This window comes from Erpetoichthys calabaricus, chromosome 6, assembly GCF_900747795.2.
Source record: "Erpetoichthys calabaricus chromosome 6, fErpCal1.3, whole genome shotgun sequence".
NCBI lineage: Eukaryota > Metazoa > Chordata > Cladistia > Polypteriformes > Polypteridae > Erpetoichthys > Erpetoichthys calabaricus.
The window spans coordinates 68,324,648-68,347,707 of NC_041399.2; the positions used below are offsets into that span (position 1 = coordinate 68,324,648).

At 37.6% G+C, this 23,060-nt stretch overlaps 1 protein-coding gene across 1 annotated transcript in view; it reads right to left on the minus strand.

Moving 5' to 3' along the window:
• Window positions 1–575: 575 nt before the first annotated feature.
• usp14 (ubiquitin specific peptidase 14 (tRNA-guanine transglycosylase)) overlaps window positions 576–23,060 on the minus strand; it is a 43,924-nt gene continuing 21,439 nt past the window's right edge. Inside the window, exons 7-16 of the mRNA XM_028803661.2 lie at window positions 22,923–23,053; window positions 18,254–18,334; window positions 14,997–15,076; window positions 13,544–13,658; window positions 12,396–12,461; window positions 11,821–11,913; window positions 11,240–11,377; window positions 8,790–8,850; window positions 4,623–4,730; window positions 576–1,754 (exon numbers count right to left, since the gene is read on the minus strand). Coding sequence (XP_028659494.1) covers window positions 1,606–1,754; window positions 4,623–4,730; window positions 8,790–8,850; window positions 11,240–11,377; window positions 11,821–11,913; window positions 12,396–12,461; window positions 13,544–13,658; window positions 14,997–15,076; window positions 18,254–18,334; window positions 22,923–23,053 — 1,022 coding nt within the window. The 3' untranslated portion in view covers window positions 576–1,605. The remainder of the gene's footprint in view (window positions 1,755–4,622; window positions 4,731–8,789; window positions 8,851–11,239; window positions 11,378–11,820; window positions 11,914–12,395; window positions 12,462–13,543; window positions 13,659–14,996; window positions 15,077–18,253; window positions 18,335–22,922; window positions 23,054–23,060) is intronic.

Consider the following 23,060-nt stretch of genomic DNA (forward strand, 5'->3'; position numbering starts at 1 on the left):
CATTTCTGGTGACCTTCCAATGGGGTCTTCCTAGTGGAGCCTCACATGGACTTTATGCTCAATTATTTTTTTAAATACAAGCCAAGTATAAGTAATTATTTTGTCACCACTGTGGCTCTGAGGCAGAGTGACCTTTCAGTAGTGTACTGCCAACACTGGACCCGATCCACAGTCACTAACCAGGTCCTTCCAGCGTTGCAGTCTTGATAGCACGTCAGCCACTCCAAGACCACATTTGCACTTTTTCCATAGGTCTCCTACAAGGTCTTTTTCAAAAAGAGTCAAATTTCAGGTTTCTACTTCATCATGAGCCGCACTCTTTGGTAAGAGGCCTGAACATCTCAAGGGGATTTGTGGCTACTAACTTACAAAAAGGTAACACAGAGCTCAACAGCAGCCCTCCACCTTAAAAGGCCTACGGTGTTCTTACTGAGATGAAGTTCACGGCAGCATTTGGTCAGCACAAGCAGCTTCTTGGCAGGCTGAACGCCAATTTTTTGTTTTTCTTCTCCTTTTATATCCTTATCAGAATGCCAAGCACACAATTTGTATTAATAGTTGATAATGAAAAAAACTTTAAATGGACATATTTTATTTTTTCCAATGTTTACGAAAAGCCAGCATCAATAATTTGACAAAAAAATATCAAAGGTAGCCACCCTGTGAGGGGTTTACACAACAGTGGCCGTAACGGTTGTATATACTTTGGGCAGAGCAGCACTGAATTACAAAGTGAGGCAACAGATTTCCTTGTACCTTCCAGCCTAGAAGGAGTAAGGCAGCAGAAGGCAAATTACAGCACACTGAAGGATGATGGAGTTACCCATGCAACAGTAAAGACTAATGGACGTGCAGCATAGGTGTGCAATAATTAGTTGTTTTTCCCCACTGTAACCAACCAAATGCAAGACGACCAACGTCAAGTAAGTGAAGAATTCTCTTACGTGACCCAAAAAACCTTTCCAGTGGGTGCTTTAAGGCAGTTTTCACACAGGTAAAGATAAATGAATTTTAACCGTGTTTAACTATTTAAACAGTTATCAGTTGCTTGCCATTCATAGGCTTTCACAAACTGAACTATTCTGTAAACTTGACTCTGTACATCAGCGTTCAGATGCAACAAAGTTTCCCTCATTCAGTATTTAAAAATGCGTAATGAATACACACTCCTGCATAGTACAAGGGGGAAAAACCTGCAAAAATGTCCAACATTTGCTTTCTGATCTGCATACAAGTATGCAAGTAGCACAGACTTCCACAAAAATGTTTGAAATTGGTAAGCCGCAATAAATAAGGTACAAATGAGTCCAATTATTCAGTGTATCGCTTTAAGACCTTTTAAAAATAACCTGTCTGCTTAATATTTACACTTAGAAAAAATCATTAAGTTGGAATGCAATTTTAGACATCAATCACCGGACAATTAGGGAATTTCATAATCTGAGGCGGGTTGAGGGAAGTTAAGTGCTTCATTGAATGAAAGAAAGATGTCTGGAGCATCGGTTGCAGACCGTGTAAGGTCTGGGAGAATTAGAAAGACACCAATATTTATTGCACATCTATGCAGACAGTGCTTGAAAATGGCAATTAGTTTATCAGTCACAATTATTGCTCTTCATCTTCAAGTATTTCTAGTCGACGGGGTCCATACAAAAGAACATAAGCTATATGCCAGTCTCCACCTCCAGACAGTTTAAGAATATCTTCAGGAGACACGACGCTCACCTTGTCATCATCAAACTTGACCCACTCTTCTGAAAAAACACAAAGAAAAGCAAATGAAACAAAAACAATACATTCTCCAGGTACAAACATAGTGAAATCGGGAATATCGTGAATACCAAGAGAAGTGAATACATGAGGAGATGTAGGAAAGACACAAACCTCTGGATGTGGGATATCAGAGGGAAATGAATAGTGACAGAAAAAGAGACAGCGGTCCGAAGAGGCTAACCAAGTTTAATAACTAATAATCACTCTCGGTAGTTTATCTGAGGTCAACAACATGTGCAAACAAATTAGTGTAAGAAGTAGAAACTGAGACTGAATACACATTTAGGTTATTAACAGAGAAATAAAGTTCAAAAATACAAATGCTGGAAAAAAAAAAACATGTAGAATACAAGTATTAATTGCAAAGATTTTTCATCCTCAAATACTTCCTGTGCCCATGTGCCTCGTCCTCACAATGACACCTGATCAAATGGCCAAATAAAACATTTGTGTCCGTTTCCATCAAACCCAAACAGCTATAAACCCTGGCACTTGTAAGTTACTTTGCTTCTTTCACTGCACTGTGTAACAGCCATCTGAGGGCCTGTGCGCAGCCCCCTATACCCGAACCCCCCTCTCTCCCTCCAAATCCTGCCTAAGACGTTTATCTTTAAGAGCAGCGGCATACTAATGGTCTGACTAAGACGTCTCAATCCTCAGTCAGTTCGGTGTCAAGAGGAGAGTACAGCTGCGGTGCTGTGCAAAAGCCCTGGGCTCGTTTGAGAACACGCTGTAAAACAGTATGCCTTCAAAAATAATCACACAAAACGGGTTTTGCTAATCAATAAACTTCCTAGAAAGTCTAGTAAGCTGGGAAAAAACACCCAAAAAAATAAAACACCAAATCAATATTTGGTGTAATCACACTTTGTCTTCTCTCAGGCCCACTTGCTCGCTGTTTCTGACAGCACTTGCCTGGTAGTTGTTCCAGAGAGTTTGTAGACTTTGGATGTTATACTTGCTTCAAGAATCTGTCTGTACTTCTCAGCTGTGTGGAGGCCATTAAGTTTGATTTAATCAGTAACTCAGTTTGCAGAAACGCTGCCCTAAATGTGCTGGGAACCTCCACTGTTGCCTACAGACACTCATCTACAGTATGTACCATTCTTCAGCCCTTTGCTGGACAAACTGTCCTCTGTTACAGACAGAAATTTCACATTTTGACACGTCAGTCCAGAGTGCCTGTTGCCATTTTACAGCGCTTCAGTCATTTTGTTTCCATGCCTATGTGAGTGTTTTGGATTAATTTCTGTCTTGGAGGAAGACCACTTATCGAGGCAGTGGATGGGTGTACCAGAGTCCCAGTGGTTTCTGCCAGTTCTGACCTAATAGCAGTGCTGGGAATCTTCCTGTTTCAAAGGTAAGGCAAGCCTGAAGCCTCGGTCATCCGCTGCACTCAGTTTTCCATGGCTGAGCACAGCTTTTCCGGTTCACAGTCTTACCTGTTATTTGTGCTTCTGCAGAAATGCTTAGACAGTACATCTACGAAGACGTGTCTAATGCAAAATTTCTACTTAGAAGAGCACCTTGTGTCTTGTCACAACACTCACTCTGGTCACAGTGTAAGATCTGTCACTGTGTAACCACACCTTTGTTGTATGGCTGTCTCTTGCTCACTTTTACTCCCTATAGACCGCAGTTTCTGTCTCAGTTAATCATGTTGATTCAACCTGCACTTTACAGTATGTTATCAATCAGTACTGCCTCTATATAGCCCAGCACCTGATTAAGCAAATAGAATGAAAATCTCACATTTTTTGATTGGTATGTGGTCCACTACAATGTTAGTTTCCTTCTTTAAGGACATTCATCTTATTGGATTGCTTCAAAAAGACTAAAATATGCCCTTTTCTATTAACTCACTAAACCAGAAGATATAAAATAATTGACTAAGAATGAATATTTCTGTGAACTGTCTAAAGTGCACAAAACTTTTGCATAGTACTATATAAACTGAAAGCCCTTTTTAACTTTGTGCACAAGTTCTGGTTCTTGTCCCTTCAGTGATGTACGGATCATCATGAGCCAGTTTGAAATGCTAAAGCCTGGTCCAGATGGAACTGTTCTGAACATATGCCTTTCATCTGATGGTCACCTCAACTTTAAAGTAACACCAATGTATTTGTAAATCAAATAAAATTATGCAGATTTGCTTACACCAGATGAGCGCACATTACCCTTCATTATGTACTACAGCCGGTCTATCTTGGAAAAATGTAGTTAATTCTGAATTCAGACAAACAGAACTCCCTTACTAAACAAATAGCTGCACTAATGACAATAAACTTGACTTGACTAAACTGAAAGGAATGAAAAGGGGGCTTAGTTTCATGTCAGTCAGTCACCATCTAACCCGCTATATCCTAACACAGGGGTCTTCTGGAACCAATCCCAGCCAACACAGGATGCAAGGCAGGAACAAACCCTGGGCAGGGTGCCAGTCCACACGCCCACCCACACACCAAGCACACATTAGGGACAATTTAGGATCGCCAATGTAGCTAACCTGCATGTCTTTGGACTGTGGGAGGAAACCCACGCAGACACTGTGCAGAGCTAAAAACAGAAAAGAAATGTGACATCTTGTAATCTGCGGTGGGCTGGCGCCCTGCCCGGGGTTTGTTTCCTGCCTTGCGCCCTGTGTTGGCTGAGATTGGCTCCAGCAGACCCCCGTGACCCTGTAGTTGGGACATAGCGGGTTGGATAATGGATGGACAGCTTGTAATACTTCCTTTAAAAAGCGAGGTGGTGAAAAGGCATCTCAGGTCTACACAAGTATATTTTGAGTTTTCGATTTTTATTTATATGGACTGGCCTAGATAGTTAAATGTTAAAAAATTCCCAGTTACCTGATTTCCTTTTGACCCAAGCCACATAATGACCAGATGAACTAGACCTTCCTTGATGTGTCAGAACTGCCTGCAAGTCGTAGTAACCGCTGTTATTAGAGCCAATATCTGAAAGAAGAGTGAAAGTTACACATATCAGTTAAATTGAATACCTATCAATTCATTTTTTTTTATCAAGAGTTAATGATTGAAAAAATAGCACCTGTTATGTTTTGAGCTGAAAAATGATTGCAACATCAGGTTAATTATTGATGGGGGAAAAAAATAAAGAACTCAGGCACGAAAACATATTAGAAATGTTGCAAGAGACCAATGAAGGACAGAATAATTAGCTAAATAAGTTGGAGGACCAAATAAACACAATTTTGCTACATGCATGCAACCTGCTAAATCTAGTTTTCAGTTTTGGGGGTGAGATCTTATCATCCTGAGAAGCAAGACAGAAAGAAGTACATTATAGACCACACATCACCAATTTAAAGTTGTATATTTGAGAAATGGAACGGAAAACCAGTACCCCAGAAAAAAAGACCAATACAGATATGGAGAAGATGGAATACAGAATACAAGCCAAATCCCATTATAGCAAATTCTGAAGTAACAATTATCCTACTTTAGCTCCCATCACTGCTGTGGCAGACCAGGAGCCTCATGTATAACGCCGTGCGTAGAACTCACACTATAACATGGCGTAAGCACAAAAGCGGGAATGTGCGTACGCACAGAAAAATCCAGATGCAGGAATCTGTATGTACGCAAACTTTCACGTTCTTCCGCTACATAAATCCCGATCAGCGTGAAAAGTAACGCACGTGCACGCGCCTTCTGTCCCGCCCCAACTCCTCCCAGAATTACGCCTCTTTGAATATGCAAATCGATATAAATAGCCTTCTGTGAAAAGACAATGGGAAAAGCACGGGGGAAAATATAAGAATCTCAGCGAATACCAAGTGGAGGCAAAGGAAAAACGTACTATTTGTTGGTTTAAACAGTGGTATAACCAACAAAAGAAAGTTGATCGAGTGACATAGCGTGTCGGAGAAACTCGAAAGCTCAAGTTCACAAAGTCGCACAGTGCCCGAAATAAAAAAAGAAGTTGTCACATATCAAAGTCGGCATGAAAAGGCGACTTGCAGCGGACCGTCTGAGTGTCATATGAAAGCTTATTAGGGTACAGAGAAAAAAAATAGGCACACAGTGGGGGAAAAAAGGACGAAATGTCAACTTTAATCTCGAAATTTCCACTTTAATCACGTACTTTGTTTTGTCATTAAAGTAGAACATCATAAACTTCATCTCAAAATCGCTTATTTTACTAGTTTCACAAGTAGCACGTTAAATGCTTTGTTCTGTGTTTGATCTTCTATGTGCTCTGTGTGTGTGAATCACTACGTGCTTCCGTTCTTTCTCTTCCTCTGACAGGACACAGAATCCATTACATTCGTGACATTACAGCTCTCTGAATAACTAAAATACTGAGATGTATACGTGATATCTTTTTCATGATGATAGGAATGAAAGCATGTTATTAAACATGGGAACACAGTGGCGCAGTGATTGTTCATATCTCACGCAAGAGGCTTGCTGCGCCATGCGCGACCTTCGATGAAATAATTTATTACAGAAGTACAGTAATCCCTCCTCCATCGCGGGGATTGCGTTCCAGAGCCACCCGCGAAATAAGAAAATCCGCGAAGTAGAAACCATATGTTTATATGGTTATTTTTATATTGTCATGCTTGGATCACAGATTTGCGCAGAAACACAGGAGGTTGTAGAGAGACAGGAACGTTATTCAAACACTGCAAACAAACATTTGTCTCTTTTTCAAAAGTTTAATCTGTGCTCCATGACAAGACAGAGATGACAGCTCCGTCTCACAATTAAAAGAATGCAAACATATCTTCCTCTTCAAAGGAGTGCGCGTCAGGAGCAGATCATGTCAGAGAGATAGAGAAAAGCAAACAAATCAATAGGGCTGTTTGGCTTTTAAGTATGCGAAGCACCGCGGCACAAAGCAGTTGAAGGCGGCAGCTCACACCCCCTCCGTCTGGAGCAGAGAGAGAGAGAGAGAGAGAGAGAGTAAAGAGACAGAGAAAAACAAACAAGCAAGAATCAATACGTGCCCTTCGAGCTTTTAAGTATGCGAAGCACCGTGCAGCATGTCGCTTCAGGAAGCAGCTGCACAGAAGGTAGCAACGTGAAGATAATCTTTCAGCATTTTTAGACGAGCGTCCTATCGTCTAGGTGTGCGAACAGCCCCCCTGCTCAATCCCCCTAGGTCAGGATCAGAGAAAGTCAGCGCAAGAGAGAGAGAGAGAAAAGTAAGTTGGGTAGCTTCTCAGCCATCTGCCAATAGCGTCCCTTGTATGAAATCAACTGGGCAAACCAACTGAGGAAGCATGTACCAGAAATTAAAAGACCCACTGTCCGCAGAAATCCGCGAACCAGCAAAAAATCCGCGATATATATTTAAATATGCTTACATATAAAATCCGCGATGGAGTGAAGCCGCGAAAGGCGAAGCGCGATATAGCGAGGGATTACTGTACTGTCTCTTTCAAACGTACTAACCTCCAATTCCTGTCCTTACTTTTCTTTCTCCAAATACCCAATCGCCACACAATCAGCTCTGTAATAGATGTTAAGCCATCTGTAAGCTTAGAACGCCGATTCTTCAAAACTTTTAAGGAACATTGAAATATCTTCGTAGTACATGTTTAATTATTCTATCTGTCTATCCTTCCAGTGTTGCGTCAGCACCAGCAATAATACAGCGCAAGGCAGGAGCTATCCGTGAACTAGCTAGCGCTGCAGCACCGTGTCCTCACGTTTAATTATTAACAATACAGATTATTTAAATGAAGTTAAAATTTTATCTGTAATACAATAAGCAACATATTTTGCTGCATTTCACCTTAAAAATGATATCGTCATCATACGCGCTTTATAAAGTGGCGCAGGTTGTGCAATATTATAACTGTTGTGCAAGTTTACAGTGAGGTGATTGTACTTATAAAGTACAAACAGTTCTACAAGGAGCACTTGACGGACTGATTGAGTGCGTTTATAGTTCTTGGGATGAAACTGTTTCTGAAACGCGAGGTCTGTACAGGAAAGGCTTTGACGCGTTTTACTGTGGCTGAGGTAGTGTGTGCTTGAAACTGTATACCGATAATTCTCTTTCCGATCAGCTGCTGCTGTAATTACCCACTCAGATACAGTGATATAAATACTCCGAGTGGTGCAGTGAGAGTAATATGGAAGAAGATGATCCGCTGTGGCAACCCTTAACGGGAGCAGCTGAAAGAAGAAGATGCAGTGAGCATAACAACGCTAAAGCAGTTATGGTATTTGGAATACTATGGCTATTCCCTGGACCATTATATTGCTGCAGGTTAATTACAATCAGATGCATTACACTAATAAACAATATGCAGTTAATTTCTGTGTATTTATAAAGCCTCGTCAGGAATGTGGGTCTAAGAAAGAAAGGGTAACCACACAGGAACAGTAGCACTGCTTTGACGCTGGGTGCCACCAGTCTACAAAACCGAGCGGAGAAATTGCGTATGCCAGGGTATGAGGTACCGTGGAAATATGCGTGGCTTTACGCCAAGTTTAGGTTTTATACATCGCGATTTGAGCATGGAAACGTTCATACGCAACATTTCTGTGCGTACGCACTGTTTATACATGAGGCCCCAGGAGAGTGCAAGGAAGAGCGGGTCAAATCTGGAGTTAAACGTTCTAAACATTGTGCGACAAGCACGTTACACGGTAAGCCTGATCCTGCAGAGGACAACCAATAGCTTCGCCCTTGGTTTGCTGCTTACCAGACATAGCAGAGCACCTACTGTTCTTGCGCTACTGCTGTCAGAGACTGCAAATCTTTGCCCACCTTGGTCACAATAGTATACCTATTTTCCCCATATAACAAAATCTCTGCTATAACAAAATATTTTTATGGTCCCATGAATTTTGTTACAACAGGATTCCACCTGTATTAATAAATCAATAATTCAATTTAAAATCTATTCAATACATAAAATATGTTTCATAAGCCAGTACAGCCCTCACATAGAAGAGGGTACATAGCCCTGCATATACTGTTTATTTTTTAATGTGACTTCTGTTTGTTTGGTTGATGATGAACTCCACACTTACCATCTGGAAATGAGAAAGGTTCATATTTGACATCTTTTAATGGGGTACTAACTTTATTTCCCTGATAAAATAAAGGAGACATGGTTAGCATATTTTCTGCGAATAAGCAAGTAACACACTTTCTGACCTGTTCCATGTCAAAGAGCAAAAGTTATTTAGAAGGGAGACACATTCTCTAATAAATAATATTTATTTACACTACTGGTCAAATGTTTGGGATCACCCAGAAATGTTTTATGTTTCTGATAGAAATGGATACCTTTTCAATCAAGATACCATTGAACTGATTAAAAATATAGCCAGGGCATTACTAGTGTTTCTATGGCTATTAATGCTTGAAATGACTGAATTTCAATTTATTATTCACATATGGCTGCAAAGCCCCATTTTAATGTGCAATTCTGGTAGTATCCTAATAGCAGATTCCCATAATTATCTTTATACATGTTTACATGCTAATTGGTTATTACAGAAACCTCTGGAATTACATTAGCACTGTTGAAACCTGTTGTTCTGTTCACTTGGGTTGCAAGGTACTGGCATTACTACAGTTCTGGGTTCAAAAATGGCCAAGATGAAACTGTTTTCTCAAGAAACGTGCCAGTCTGTTTTTTGCAGAATGAAGGTTATTCCACGTGACAGGAAACTGAAGATCTCATACAAAAGGTGTCTATTACTGTCTTGAGAGAAGAAAGTGAACTGGATCAAACCAGTGCAGAAAAAGAGGGGAAAACCCAGATACCCAACTACATAAGAGGAGACGGGCATCCAAATCTGTAGTTTGAGAAACTTACTGGTCTTCAATTGACTTCTTCTTTAAATACACACCAAATACCAGTGTTTCTGAAGTAAGCTGCATTAAAAAGACGCACTACTGATATTGGAGGAAACTAAAATTCATAAAGATCATCAACATTCTTGAACACCCCCCTACAAATAAGTTATTCAATGGTATATTTTGCTTTTATTACATATTAGGGTCTTATCTGACTTTTCATTATATGTAGATAACCAAAAACTAAGGCATTTAAGTAATGCAAAATGTCCTGATGGAGATGAGCTGACTTTTTGACTTTGTAATCCCACAGGTGTATTTTCTTGAACATCCCTTTCTGCCTCTTAATTATATGACCATATCATATGTTATCTAATCAGGCACTAACAAATGTAATTATTAGAGATTTACAAATTATCTGAATTTAATTTTGTGGATTCTCTTATTTCTATGTCTTGTTTTTCCAGCTTCTACTTTTTTATATAAACAAAAAAATTCTCTTTTACTATTTGTAACATACTTTGGGCTACACTGAATGAAAATATGCTATATAAAATAAATTTATTATAAATATTATGGATACATTTAATATCCAATACAATGAATAAAAAACAGCAAGTACAATCTTCCATATCATAATTAAAAATAAAAATACATATTTGGTATGAATTTAAAAAAGAAATATGAAATGTGAATATACAGTTTCTCTTACTATGTACTTGAAAAATGTAAATACTGTATGCCAACACTTAAGTTATGGTAGATCAACTGAAGGCATTTCTTTGACAACAGGACTGTATGAAATAAATTCTAAATTAATGGTAGTTTTTAATTGTTTTGTGCCAGCACATTAAGAAATAATAAGTATCATAATTTTTAATTTATTGATTTTATTAAAATCAAATAACATTCCATACAAATAAGTCAATTTTATAAAACTATGTTCAAAACAAATCAACCCCCACCCATGAGAAAGAGAGCTAGGCCAGCAGAGTAAAACTTTAAACTAGTAAAAATAAGTAAATAGATAAATTAATAACTAAAAATAAGAGTTAAAAAAAAGAGGGGAGGGAATCTGCTTCCTCAATTAAAATGCTTATTCTAAAATGTTATCGATTAGATCCTGCCAGGTTTTGAAAAAGTTTTGTACAGATCCTCTAACTGAGAATTAGATTTTTTCCAATTTCAGATAATATACTGTATAACATCCGTTACCCACTGACTTAAAATAGCAGAGTTAGGATTCTTCCAGTTGAGCAAGATAATAGTGTAGTAAAGACAATCACAGTTTGTTTGTCCTTCTCCACTTTAAGCTCATCTGGGAGTACACCAAACACAGCTGTTAGTGGATTAGGAGGGTTTGTGACACCAAGGCTGTCTGAAAGGCATTTAAAGATTTCTGTCCAGAATGATGTTAATTTGGTGAAGGCCCAAAACATGTGACCCAGTGAGGCTGGAGCTTGATTGCAACGTTCTCAGGTTGGATCTTGCACTGGAAACATTTTGGACAATTTTAAATGAGACAGATGTGCTCGATATATAATTTTGAGTTGAATAATTCTATGTTTTGGGCATTTGGAGCTCAAATGAATTCTGTGCATTGCTACCTTCCACTTCTCTTCTGAGACGACAAGTATCATATTTTTACATATACAAAGACTAGTATAGCACGCACCTTTTCATGTTGTTTCTGTTGCTCACTTAATTTCTTATCCTCTACATCCTTGAACTTTGAACGAACTGCTGCCATTTTCTCTTGTAATCCAGTTGTGCACAATTCAAATACATCCAGCATTAATGGAAATTTTACATCCTTAAGAGAACAAAAACAGAAATAAACACTAGCAGAACTAGTCAAATTAAATGTGTTTTTCTGCATAGGAACAGCTTTATTTAGGTACATAACACTGCTTGTTGTTCTCAAATCAGTGTTAATATGTTTCACAATATTTTTGAAAGAACTTTTAATATAACCTGAAAAAAATAAAATTTTTCAATATGTAGTGAAGTTAAAAGCTGATGGTATGAAAGTATCTTGTCTTTTTAATTGTGCTTCACCTCGTGAATTCTGTTTCCAACAATACAGCAAATTGAAATGTTTTTAAGAGGTATGATGTAATGAAACATTTGATATTGCTCAGCACTAGCAAGTCAGCTGATATCCATTTGCCACTTGTTTATATATTTGTGTGACTAGTGCTTTACTTGCCCATATTTAGTGTCAAACAGGAGTCGCTGAAATTTCCGCATACTGACCTTGAGAACTTTGGCATTTACTGATTCCTTCTCTTTGTAGAAAAAGCGAACCATCTGAACTGTTAGATAGCCAGGTAAGCGGCCGATTTTGGACTTTAAAGGAAAAAATAAATGATTAAACAAACACTTTACTCTATACTCATGTACAAACTGCTTTAGTACTACACTGATGCTCATTTTCCATACTTACTCAGTTCTCAGTAAAGCTGTCTTGTGCGAAAGCTAGTATGTTCCACTCTAACCACCCACCCAAACCCCCAAATGAAAATAAGCTGGCAGCAGACTCCAAACCAGAGAGGCATTTCAAACTATACAGTTATGATAGAGATTTTAAGAAAATGCTACTAAGAATGCTAGCTTTTTAATGTGCTCCTGAAATCCATTATATCTGACTGAAAAACGTTATGCTAAACCCATAGCTCCATAGTAATGGGAATCAAAGAGAGAGAGAGAAAAAAAAAGACACTGAACTATGCAACAAAAAAAGGCATGCACATTTTAAATATAAAAATCTACTACAAAATTCATAAGTTTATTGTTTAACAAATAATATTTTAGGTTAAAAGTCCACTTACTGATTTAATGTATAAAGCATTCCTATTCAACGACTCAGACATCTTTGTGATTTCCTCTTGAAGACGCTGAGGGCAAAAATAAAATAAAATACATATACATACAGTTACAGTAAATGAGTAGTTTATGAATAAGACAATTGTTATAACATCATATAGAAGACCCCAGGGGCAAAGGCACAACCAGGTGGATACTAAAAAGTGAATAGTCTTACAGAGGATCTCTAGCAGACAGAAAGATCAGCACATTATAGTGCTCAAACGGAGAACCTGCTAGAGGACAGTAAGCCTTTAATGATTACTTAATACCCAGGACTGGCCATATGCAGGGGATGCAGAGACAAGAGTGAAGCCTGAGTGTTTCCCTGAATGAATACATTCATTGTTGTACAGAAGAGGTGTCATGCATGCCTGTCAGCAAGGACACAGAGGTTCAGTAGAATGTTGGAATATCTCTTGGCTCATAAGATGAAGCACATGTTCCCATGTAATTAAAAGTAGAAAAATGCTAGCCCTTTAACGGTGGGGACTGTCATGAGGACTGTCATCAAACTCCACCCTTTTAAGTAGAAGTATATGATTCAGGACTGTAAAGATTGGGACCATGTTGTCTCATTAGGGCAGAGAACATGGCACCAAGAGAGAATTAGACCTTTAAGGTGCAGGAAGGATAATGGTTTCTAATGAGCCTACATTGTGTTATTCCTGGTAACACTGGCCCTGACTCCAGAAAGAGGTTTAAACTGCTTCAGATAGCGCAAATATCAAATCTGGAGTCAGGAAGAAAAGTTAGTGGTAAAGGCTCACAGACAGGGGAAGAAAGGGCGATGTGGTGGGGAGAATGAGAAAGAGATGGAAATGGGTTCAAGGCTTGTATAGGCAGGCTATGAGTGGCAGCAGGGTTTTGTTTCTATTCCGTTTAAAATTGTACTTTATATTATCTTTTCCTAATGTATCCGGGTTCTGGATTTGTTAATTAAAATAAAAAAATTGGTAATTTGTTGTTTCCTTTGTATAATCATGGATGAGAGGCGGGGTACTAAAATGTTTCCAAGTATTATTATGAGAACAGCACCTGCACTAAACTAAGTGTATACATAATTTAAGAATTAAAAAAAAAAAAAAAAAAAGACATGCTGGGCGCTTCTTACCAATCTGAGACCAGTGAACAAGTACTTGACCTCCTGATTAATAAAACAGCTCAGCTGAAGCTGATTCTCCTTCCCTTTTGTTGGCTCTTCATTTTCTGATTCTGTGCATTTCATGCTGAGAAAAATCAGTTAAGGTGCAAGAGCTGGCAATAAATAAAAACTATTTTAACGATTAAAATAAATGAGAAATACTTTCTTACAATATAAAATATTATCCACAGCTTATATAATGTTAAAATCTTGTATTTCAAGATTTTAACATTTAAATATTAAGCAAATTGAAGACTTTCAACAGTGGTGTTCATGTTATTTATACACCCATTCTTCTCAGTAAGTTTCATATCATACACGCCACAATGTCACCGTCAGGTTTCTAAAAGAGGAACTTGGAGAAATTACAGCCAATAACCTGGTTTACACGTAATACTTTTAACTGTTGGAATATATGAAAACATTTCAATGTGGAAGAGGCAAGAGTTTCATATGAATGGTGCCATAAACCATGTGGGATTTTTGGACACAGAAACATTACAACACTAGGTAGGTAGGTAGGTAGGTAGATAGGTAGATAGATTTTTTTTGTCATGCTCATTCATGTAGCAGTCCTGCTAAAAGTACACTTTGTTCCTACCCTACCTTGTACATCATAGCGAAGGGTTTCCTGAAACCAACAATCTAAAAAATCCATGTTGTTGCAGCAATGTAAGTATGGTTTGATTTGAAAAAACCTGCACCCCTGACTTGTTAAATATATTGATGCTGTAATACTGGCCGTTTCAAAAGTTACATCAGGTAAGTTCCTGGACACAACAACAGAGTAGTTCTTAGAGGTTTTTAGTTACGAAGGGAAAAATAAGGAAATAATCAAAGTAGGTTGTTTAATTTCATGTTTTATGCATTTTCTAGACTGATTTTTGTGCCATATGTGTGGATATGTTTTTGAGTGGGCCTTGGATGGACTGACACCCTGACCAAGGCTGTTTCCTATCTTGTGCCAGTGCTGCCAAGGTAGACTTTAGCCTCCCCTTCAGGGTTACATTTACATAAAGAGGTCTGATAATGTTATGTGGCAATTTTTGTTAAATTCCAGAGGTCTTTTTTCAATGACTCTAACATTTATAATAATAAAAATCACACTAATCACAGTTACATAAGAACAGGTACACATGTCAAATCTGCTTTTCTAATTTTTGTCACCAAAAATGTTAGAACATAATACTTTCTAAAGAAATCAAAGCTAAGTTTCTTGAAGGCTAGTAAGTTGCACTGCTAAGAAATACAAATGCAAAAAAGTAAGGTAACTTGAAAATTTTAAAGTCAAACAATTAGAAGAAAACTAAAATAAACTGCAGCAAAAAACAAAAAGTTGCATTTCCCCAAATTATCCCATTGTCTAAGCAATACCAAACTGTGAAAACAAATATAAATGTTATCCATTTTCTAAGAAGGATACGTGGCTTCAAACTCTATACCAAAGAATTGATCTATAAAGTTCTTCTTTGTTGAGGCAGACTCTGTTGTTCCAGATTCAGTCTGAAAGTACATTTTTGAATTATTTTACTCATTTAACATAGATAAACATTTACCAACTCTATTCCAATCTTTTAATTTTAAATGTTTCAGGGATTATTTACAATACTGCATCATTAAGAAGAGAGTGCAAAATGTATAAAACAGTGTATTTTAAATAATTTTTTCACTTGAGCAAGTTGCATAACTGAATAAAAAACACTTATCTTTTAGTACACTCTCAGGAAGGGATATTTATAATGCATTGCAAATGAAGTGAAATTACTACAATCAAATAATGTTGAGATATAAATCATAGCTAAAGTTGGAACCTATTTCACCTAATTTAAAGTACAGTGGAACCTCGGTTTGCGAGCATAATTCGTTCCGGAAACGTGCTCGTAGTCCAAAGCACTCGTATATCAAAGTGAATTTCCCCATAAAAAATTATGGAAACTTAGATGATTTGTTCCACAACCCAAAACTATTCATATAAAAATGATTAATACAAAATATAAAGTAAAAATACATAAAACAAATTAACCTGCACTTTACCTTTGAAAAGAATCATGACTGGTGTGAGTGAGTTTCTAAACTCTTGTGGGATTCCACCCAATGGGACGACACGCGGAAGAGCGCCCCAAAGCAATCGCAGTCTCCCAGCGCTGCAGCAGTTCACCATAAAAGCAAATCCGAAAAGATCGCAGACATGCTATAAGCACCTGCCGTCGATGGGTGATACAAGGAACAAGGAACATTATAAATGCGCAGGGCCCTGCCTGACTGCTGTGTCTGTTTCAAGCTGAATAAAGCTGGTGTTGCTAAAGTACTGAGACTCAGCTTTGTGTTTTAGTGTGCAAGACGGGGACTCGCACGTCACAGCACACGCACACAAGCACGCACACACACACACATACAACACACGCGCGCGCACACACAGTCACAATGCTAATGCTGTAGTAAACAGTATACGCTCGTACGGATGTTTGCTATGAGTGAGGCACGCTGACTCAGACAGAGAATAGGAGACGATTGCCCACAATCCCGCAGTGAGAGAGAGAACCATCAGCTCAGTTGTGATCACATGACGCTCAGCAGACAAAGAGTATACATACTACTTGTGCTGCAAGACCTTGCTCGTTTATCAAGTCAAAATTTATTAAAAATTTTTGCTTGTCTTGCAAAACACTCGTAAACCAAGTTACTCGCAAACCAACGTTCCACTGTATACAATAAAAATAGAGCTGAATTGTCCAGTATGCTCATTTTAGTAATGCCCAATAGCAAATTTCAACAGTTTATCCAATATGTCTATGGATTTTCCATGCTGTAGTATGAACACACAGAATCAGGGAAGAGCCTTAACCTGGAATGGAACCCTGGAATCAACAAACTAGGTATTACACATTCGAATAGGACACTGGAAAGTATGTCTAGACAGGCTGTCTAAATTCACACTACTATGCACCTTAGAATATAGAGTTCTAGATAATAATTTATTGCCCACTATGAAATCTAGGAAGAACATTGTTTTTGTTATCTCTGATCACTCCCCTCTGATCATGGAGTTTAAATAATTATGCCCTAAGCACTCAACTCTTAACTGGCTTCTTAACTCCCTGTCATTAGCTGAGGAGAACTGTAAAGAATTAATCTCTGAGAAAATTGATTATTTTTTAGAGACAAACGCTTCCTCTGAGCTTTCTGCAGGAATACTTTGGGAAACTCTTAAGGGTTTTTAAAGAGGACAGATTATTTCATATCTTTCACACAAAAATAAATTGGAAACCCAGAAAGTGCCAGAGTTAATTATTGAAATCACCAGAATAGACCTAAAATACACCAGATGTATAAGAAAAGACAGGCTTTGCAATCAGAATTGTCACTTGACGACAAAAGAAACTGAACAGCTCATCTTTAAATTGTGACATCATTACTATGAACATGGAGAGAAGGCTAATAAGATCACAGCTGAACAAATCTGCAAGCAGGAAGCTACAGAAATTACCAACACAGATGGACATAAAATTATTGACCATAAAAATATAACCTGCACATTTAGAAAGTACTACAAGTCGTTATATTCTACTCAGTTTAAAGAAGACACAATCAAATGAGTTTTTTGATGCATTACAAATACTACAGCTAGATTCTTAGTGCGGAGGAACAGGATAAACCGCTGACACTCTCAGAATTACTAGATGCAATAAACTCACTCCAGTGTGGGAAAGCACCAGGTCCTGATGGCTACTCAGTGGAATTAAAAAAAAAAAAATTCAAAGACATTGGCTCCACTACTATTAGCAACATTTACAGAAGCTAGAGAAAACAAAAGTCTAACTCAAACTTTTTGCCAAGCAATAATTACCATCTTCCCAAAGAAAAATAAAGACTTAATACAATGTGCAAACAGACCAATCTCACTTCTGAATAATGATGTTAAGATACTCTCCAAAGTTCTAGCTATAAGGACTAAGAAAGTGCTTCCAGCTATAATACCACAAGATCAAACTGGATTTACTAAAGGCAGACACTTAGTTTCTAATCTACTACATTTGTTTAATGTAATATACTCACCCATAAAATCTAACACACGAGAGATCTTATTATCTTTGGACACAGAAAAAGCATTTAACATGGTTGAATGGGATTACCTATTCACCACACAGCACAAATCTGGGTTTGGCCCAAACATATGTGCTTGGATCAAACTATTGTATACTAGTCCAGAAGCCTCTGTTTGTATTAACAACATCATTTCAAACTACAACATGGTACTCCACAAGGATGCCCCCTATAACCATTGCTCTTTGCAATCGGCATTCAGCCACAGGCCATTCACTTTTGAAATTTATCATCAGAGATAAAGGAGTTTACTAAAGAAAGAATTTAACAAAAAATATCACTATATGCAGATGCTATGGTACTGTACATATCAGACCCACAAACTTCCACATACAAGCAGTCCTCATTGCACTAGTAGAATTTCAAAAGATACAGTATCTGGACTCACTTGAATAAAAGTGTGTTCTTTCCAGTGAACTCTCTATTAAACAAGCAGAAGAGCTGCAAGCTTAGAACTAAATTTGAGTTACATAAAAAAAGGATTAATGTGACAATATCAAGAATTCATAGTTTTAAATAAAAAAATAAAAAGTTTAGTGTAATGTTACAACTTTATACTACTGCCAAACAACTTACCTCCATTGGTGCATCACTCACTTGCGGTTCCAGTTTTTGCTGTAATACTCTCATCATTTGCAACCAGCACTCATTAGCATCCTGCACATAAGGGGTAAATTAAAAAGCAAACTGTTTATAGGCATAATAATATGTAAGGCTTGCAAAAAAAAATCTATAAAAGGCTTTGAAATTAATATTGAATTTAAACTTATGTGGTGCTCCTGTATTGAATGTATTACAAGTATTACCTCTCTTTGTTCAGAATAAGCAAGCAGGCTGTACTACAAACCTAATGAACGATCCAACTTAACCCTATTTTTATTCTAGATGCAACCCTAAATTAGTCTTTCCTTTCCTTTTAAACTGGTATCACTTACCACTGCCTGAACACCCTTGATAAATTGTACATGGTTAGAGATAACACATATTTATCTCTAACAGTAAGCAAGGGTATTTTTGAACAAATATAGTTCAGCTCAACTGTCTCATTTGAGAAACCCATGGCTATAACTGTATAACTGCAGGTAGACTAATGGATCAGGCTATGTTTGGATGAAACAGCGGCCTAATGACCAAGGGTCCCCAGTTCTACATAAACAGGCCTTAACAGAAATAGGATGCAATACTTACACAGGGACAAAAGATGAAAAGCGAAAAGTTAAATTATCCTCTTTAATAAAATCCCTGTGTGCGTCCAGGTGTCCGTGTGTGTGTGTCTTCTGGTGAAGTGCGCATGCACGGGGCACGGTGTGATGCGCGATATTACTGGCGTTTTACGGAAATACAAACCAGTAATACTGAGAGAGGAAATTAAAAGGTACACAATACAGTGACTCATACTGTATTACAGCCACATACAAGCCAGTATTACTGTCAGAGGAGATTAAAAGCATATTACCGACGCGCACGCCTGTATTACCGCCAGAGAAAATTAAAGGTATATTACGGACGTTCAAGCCAGCGGACGTACAAGACCGTATTACTGTCACAGAAAATTAAAGACACACAATACACGGCAGCAGCCCAAGAAGAACAGTCAGCTCAGCAAGTAAACATCAACAAAAGAACATCTGAAAGAAAGAAGAATACGACCAACAAAAAGAATGAGGTCAAAGTCCCATGCCATTTAATATAGACTGTTCCTACTAATGTTTATGCACTACTGGTCTAGTGCCCGTTATTGTAACGGGCTAAATGACTAGTAGATTTATAAAAGAGGGAAACATTAATGAATGCAAGAATGTATTTTTTAAAACTATAGTAAGGTGTTGGTAGAATACTGGTCAGCCTTGTTTTGATCAGGAGTTTGCTCCCCACACTGGAAACTTGGACCAGATCATTAAGCAGCTTTTCCAACAACAATTAAAGAATCTCTGTGTCTGTGCCCAAAGCAAGCCACGATCTGTTTTACATGGCCAAAAATTTGACCAGGATAAGCAGATTTGAAAATGGATGGACTCTGAAAATGAAGAACAATCCCTAGATCAAGTTAAACAAGAAGGTCAATAACTTGAGCCGAGCTCCGACATAATGTGAGTAATCAGACTGCTTGCAAAGAATATGAAACTACTGAACCTTAAAGTGTTGTATAAATTCTGAAAAACGTTATTCAGTCTGAAACTGCAATTATTTTGTATCAAACACTTTAATATGGCTGGTGTAAGTAACATCCAATGCTCTCCAGAAAAGAATCATCGCCAGACAAAAGATTTCCAGACCTGTTAGGACTACAAATCCAAACCTAATCTGCAATTTGGTAATTCAGTTGCCTTTTTTGTATTTTCAAGACCCAACATCAATTCGGATCCTAAACCAATTTTCTAGATTTACTGAATAGGAAATCCTACACTAAAATATTGTTCTCTTTGATATTTTAATTCGAACCACTGAAAGTCACACCTAATTTTTTAAATTCTTCATGGTTTAATGTTAGAATAAAATCTTAAGGGAAAAATGAAACATGCTATTTGCATAATATTTCAGTTTCTACAGTTTCATATTTTGTAGAGTTTCATATTTTTGCAGAAAAACAGCATTTTTTGGGGTACATATGTCCCAACTGTGCCCACTGATGGCGAGTGATTTCCTCCAGGTTGTTCTGATTATATGTGTGATACATGTGCACCACAATATTCAAATAATGCCACATATATTTAAATTAAAATTTAGCTTTTATATTTTAAAAGGGAATAGTCGTCAAAATTATTTTGATCTTAGGAGATCTACCTGGATAGGTGGACAGGCTCTTCGCTAGAGTTAGAGTGTATCCAGTTATTTTCTGAGATGGAAAAATGACTGCCATTTTTGCAATTCAAATTTAAGGCATTGGGCGTTAAGCTGTAGGACTAAACCGACTTGGTGGTCTTATTTGAAGTTATTGCGATGTGATAAGGTTTAACATGTGTATCAAATCATGGTGTAGGAAAGAGAGGCATACATTTAAGGACACACTTGGGTTCATTCTTGACCAGATGGGACCTGTTCCACCATGGTGGGATATATTTGAACAGAAAGGGCACCAATACACTGGGCAGGTGTACAATTAGGCTAGTAAATAATTATTTAAAGCTAAAGGATTGTGTGAACTATGGAGAGGCTTGTAATTGTCACAAATGAGGAATTCGTAGTAAGTGCGGGTCAAAAACCTGTACTGATTAAGTTGATTTGTAAATGATCATAGTTCAACTCTTGTATAGCAAAGTGAGGGAGTTACAAGTTTCTAGCTGTAGTTTGTAGTTTATGGTAGATGTTTCCTGTTTCAATATGGATGCTGAAATGCAGAATATGCAAAATCAAATATTGTACAATTGACAGTACATTGTATTTCCACCACTACAGAACAATATTCTTTTACATGCATCAGTCAAAAGTTACCAAAGAATTCCTTCTTGACCTAAAGTTTCTCCAATATGAGCCAAGGTCACTTCATAACTAGGGACAAAACCATGACACATCATTATGACCCAGATGCCAAACAATAATATCAACAGGGTCACTGTTTAACACCAATTAAATTCAAGGTCCAAGCCAATGCAGCCAATAGCAAATAGGGTTTTTTTTTTTTACTTTAGGATGTTGAGAGTGTAGTCCACCTTGATTATATGCCTCAAAAGGCTGACATAATTAGTCAACATCACTCTGATTTAATTTCAACAAAAAACTATCATCATTGCATTAATTCTCAGATACCAACAAGCTTTTCAAAATAATATAACAAGTGTGACCAGATTTTCCTAATTTTGATTAATATTTTTGAGGTCTTGGTTAATTAAGGCAGCTGCTCTTCTTCACCATTTGTCGTCATTTATCTCTCTGTATGGTGTTAACTATCAACACTTAATAGAATTAATGAGTACCATACTGCTTCTAATTAAGCCTGTTTAACTAGCTGGCCCTTTTCCGCTGTTAGCCCCCAGTTAGATTAGAAAAAAATTTCAATGTTTTATTTGCATGCTTTATTTCTTATATTTATTTTTAAATCTCTTTTTCTGTCGAGTTTAACTCTTTACTTATACTAAAACAATGATTACCTAAAAAGATGCAGATGTAAATGACAATGACATATACAATGGTATTTAAAAGATAATCAGCCCTTGACTGTCTGTTTGAAGCGTAAACTCTGTAGACAATAGCAGGTTACTCTCTATGCTTTTCTGATCTAGATTTAAACAAACTGCAATAATTGTGATGCATTTGTAGGAGCTAAAATAAGAACAAAAAAGGAACATGTTATACTCTTTGCCACGAGAACTGCATATTTGCTCATTTCCTCCACAATCCAGAAATAGCACATCCAGAAGAAAAACATGCTCAAGGTAACTTGACCACTGGCATGCCACTAAAATTCACTCATCATCCATCCCTTTCTTATCTTTCAAATAGCTGGGAACAATTCCGTATTACTACATTATCCTGTTACAATGGTTAATGACAGAAGTGTGCTTAAGTGCACCTCTCTCATCTGTGACTAACCTTCCCATCTGGGACCCCAACCCTTTCTGCATATTGGGACAGATTTATTTTGCACCATAACATAATGTACACTTCAAATTTAGACTCTCCAACCCATAGGTCTTTAAACTATGGATTGTGACAAAATAATTGTCTGAATTTGGGTCTTGAATCATGAATCACAATACTACTCAATGGGAAAGGGTTGCGTACGGTTTGCAGAGTATCTTGTGATAGGTCGCAGCAGGCAGGTCAAGCAAATGCTGTTGCTCCACTAAAATCTATACCTGTGATTCTTACAAGAAGGGAAAAACTATGCCAATCAAATGGCAATTCTCTAAATGGATGATGACCACCGGCAATTCTCCAAGGGAATAGCCCACCCTCTCTCACTCCGACCCCTGAGTGGACGATCGACAGTGATTTTCCAAGGGAACAGCCGGGGTGATGGTAAACAGTGATGTTGGGTCTTGAAAATACAAAAAAGGCAAAACTGGGCCATGAGAAAGAGATTCTAAGAACCACTGCTGCAAACTAAAGAGAAATTGAGAAAAAGCAGTACTCTCAAATGCATACTTGTGTGCCTTTCTTGAAAAACATTTTCTCCTAATAGTAGACAAAAATGAATAAAAACATAAAAAAAGTTTACTATCAAAAATTGTATGTCTATATCAGTTATATGAAAAAGCACTCTCAAATGTACCATAGTTGTATAAGTGAAAAAGGGGTGGCTTACCTGTTGGAGATATTGGCCTTGATCTCCTTTCTCTGCAAACTGAGGGAAAGCCATGTGCAAAAACTGCAAAAGGATGATAGGAGGAATACTTGATGACGTTTTGTCCATGGATTCGTAAAGGTCCCTTAGTGCTGTATA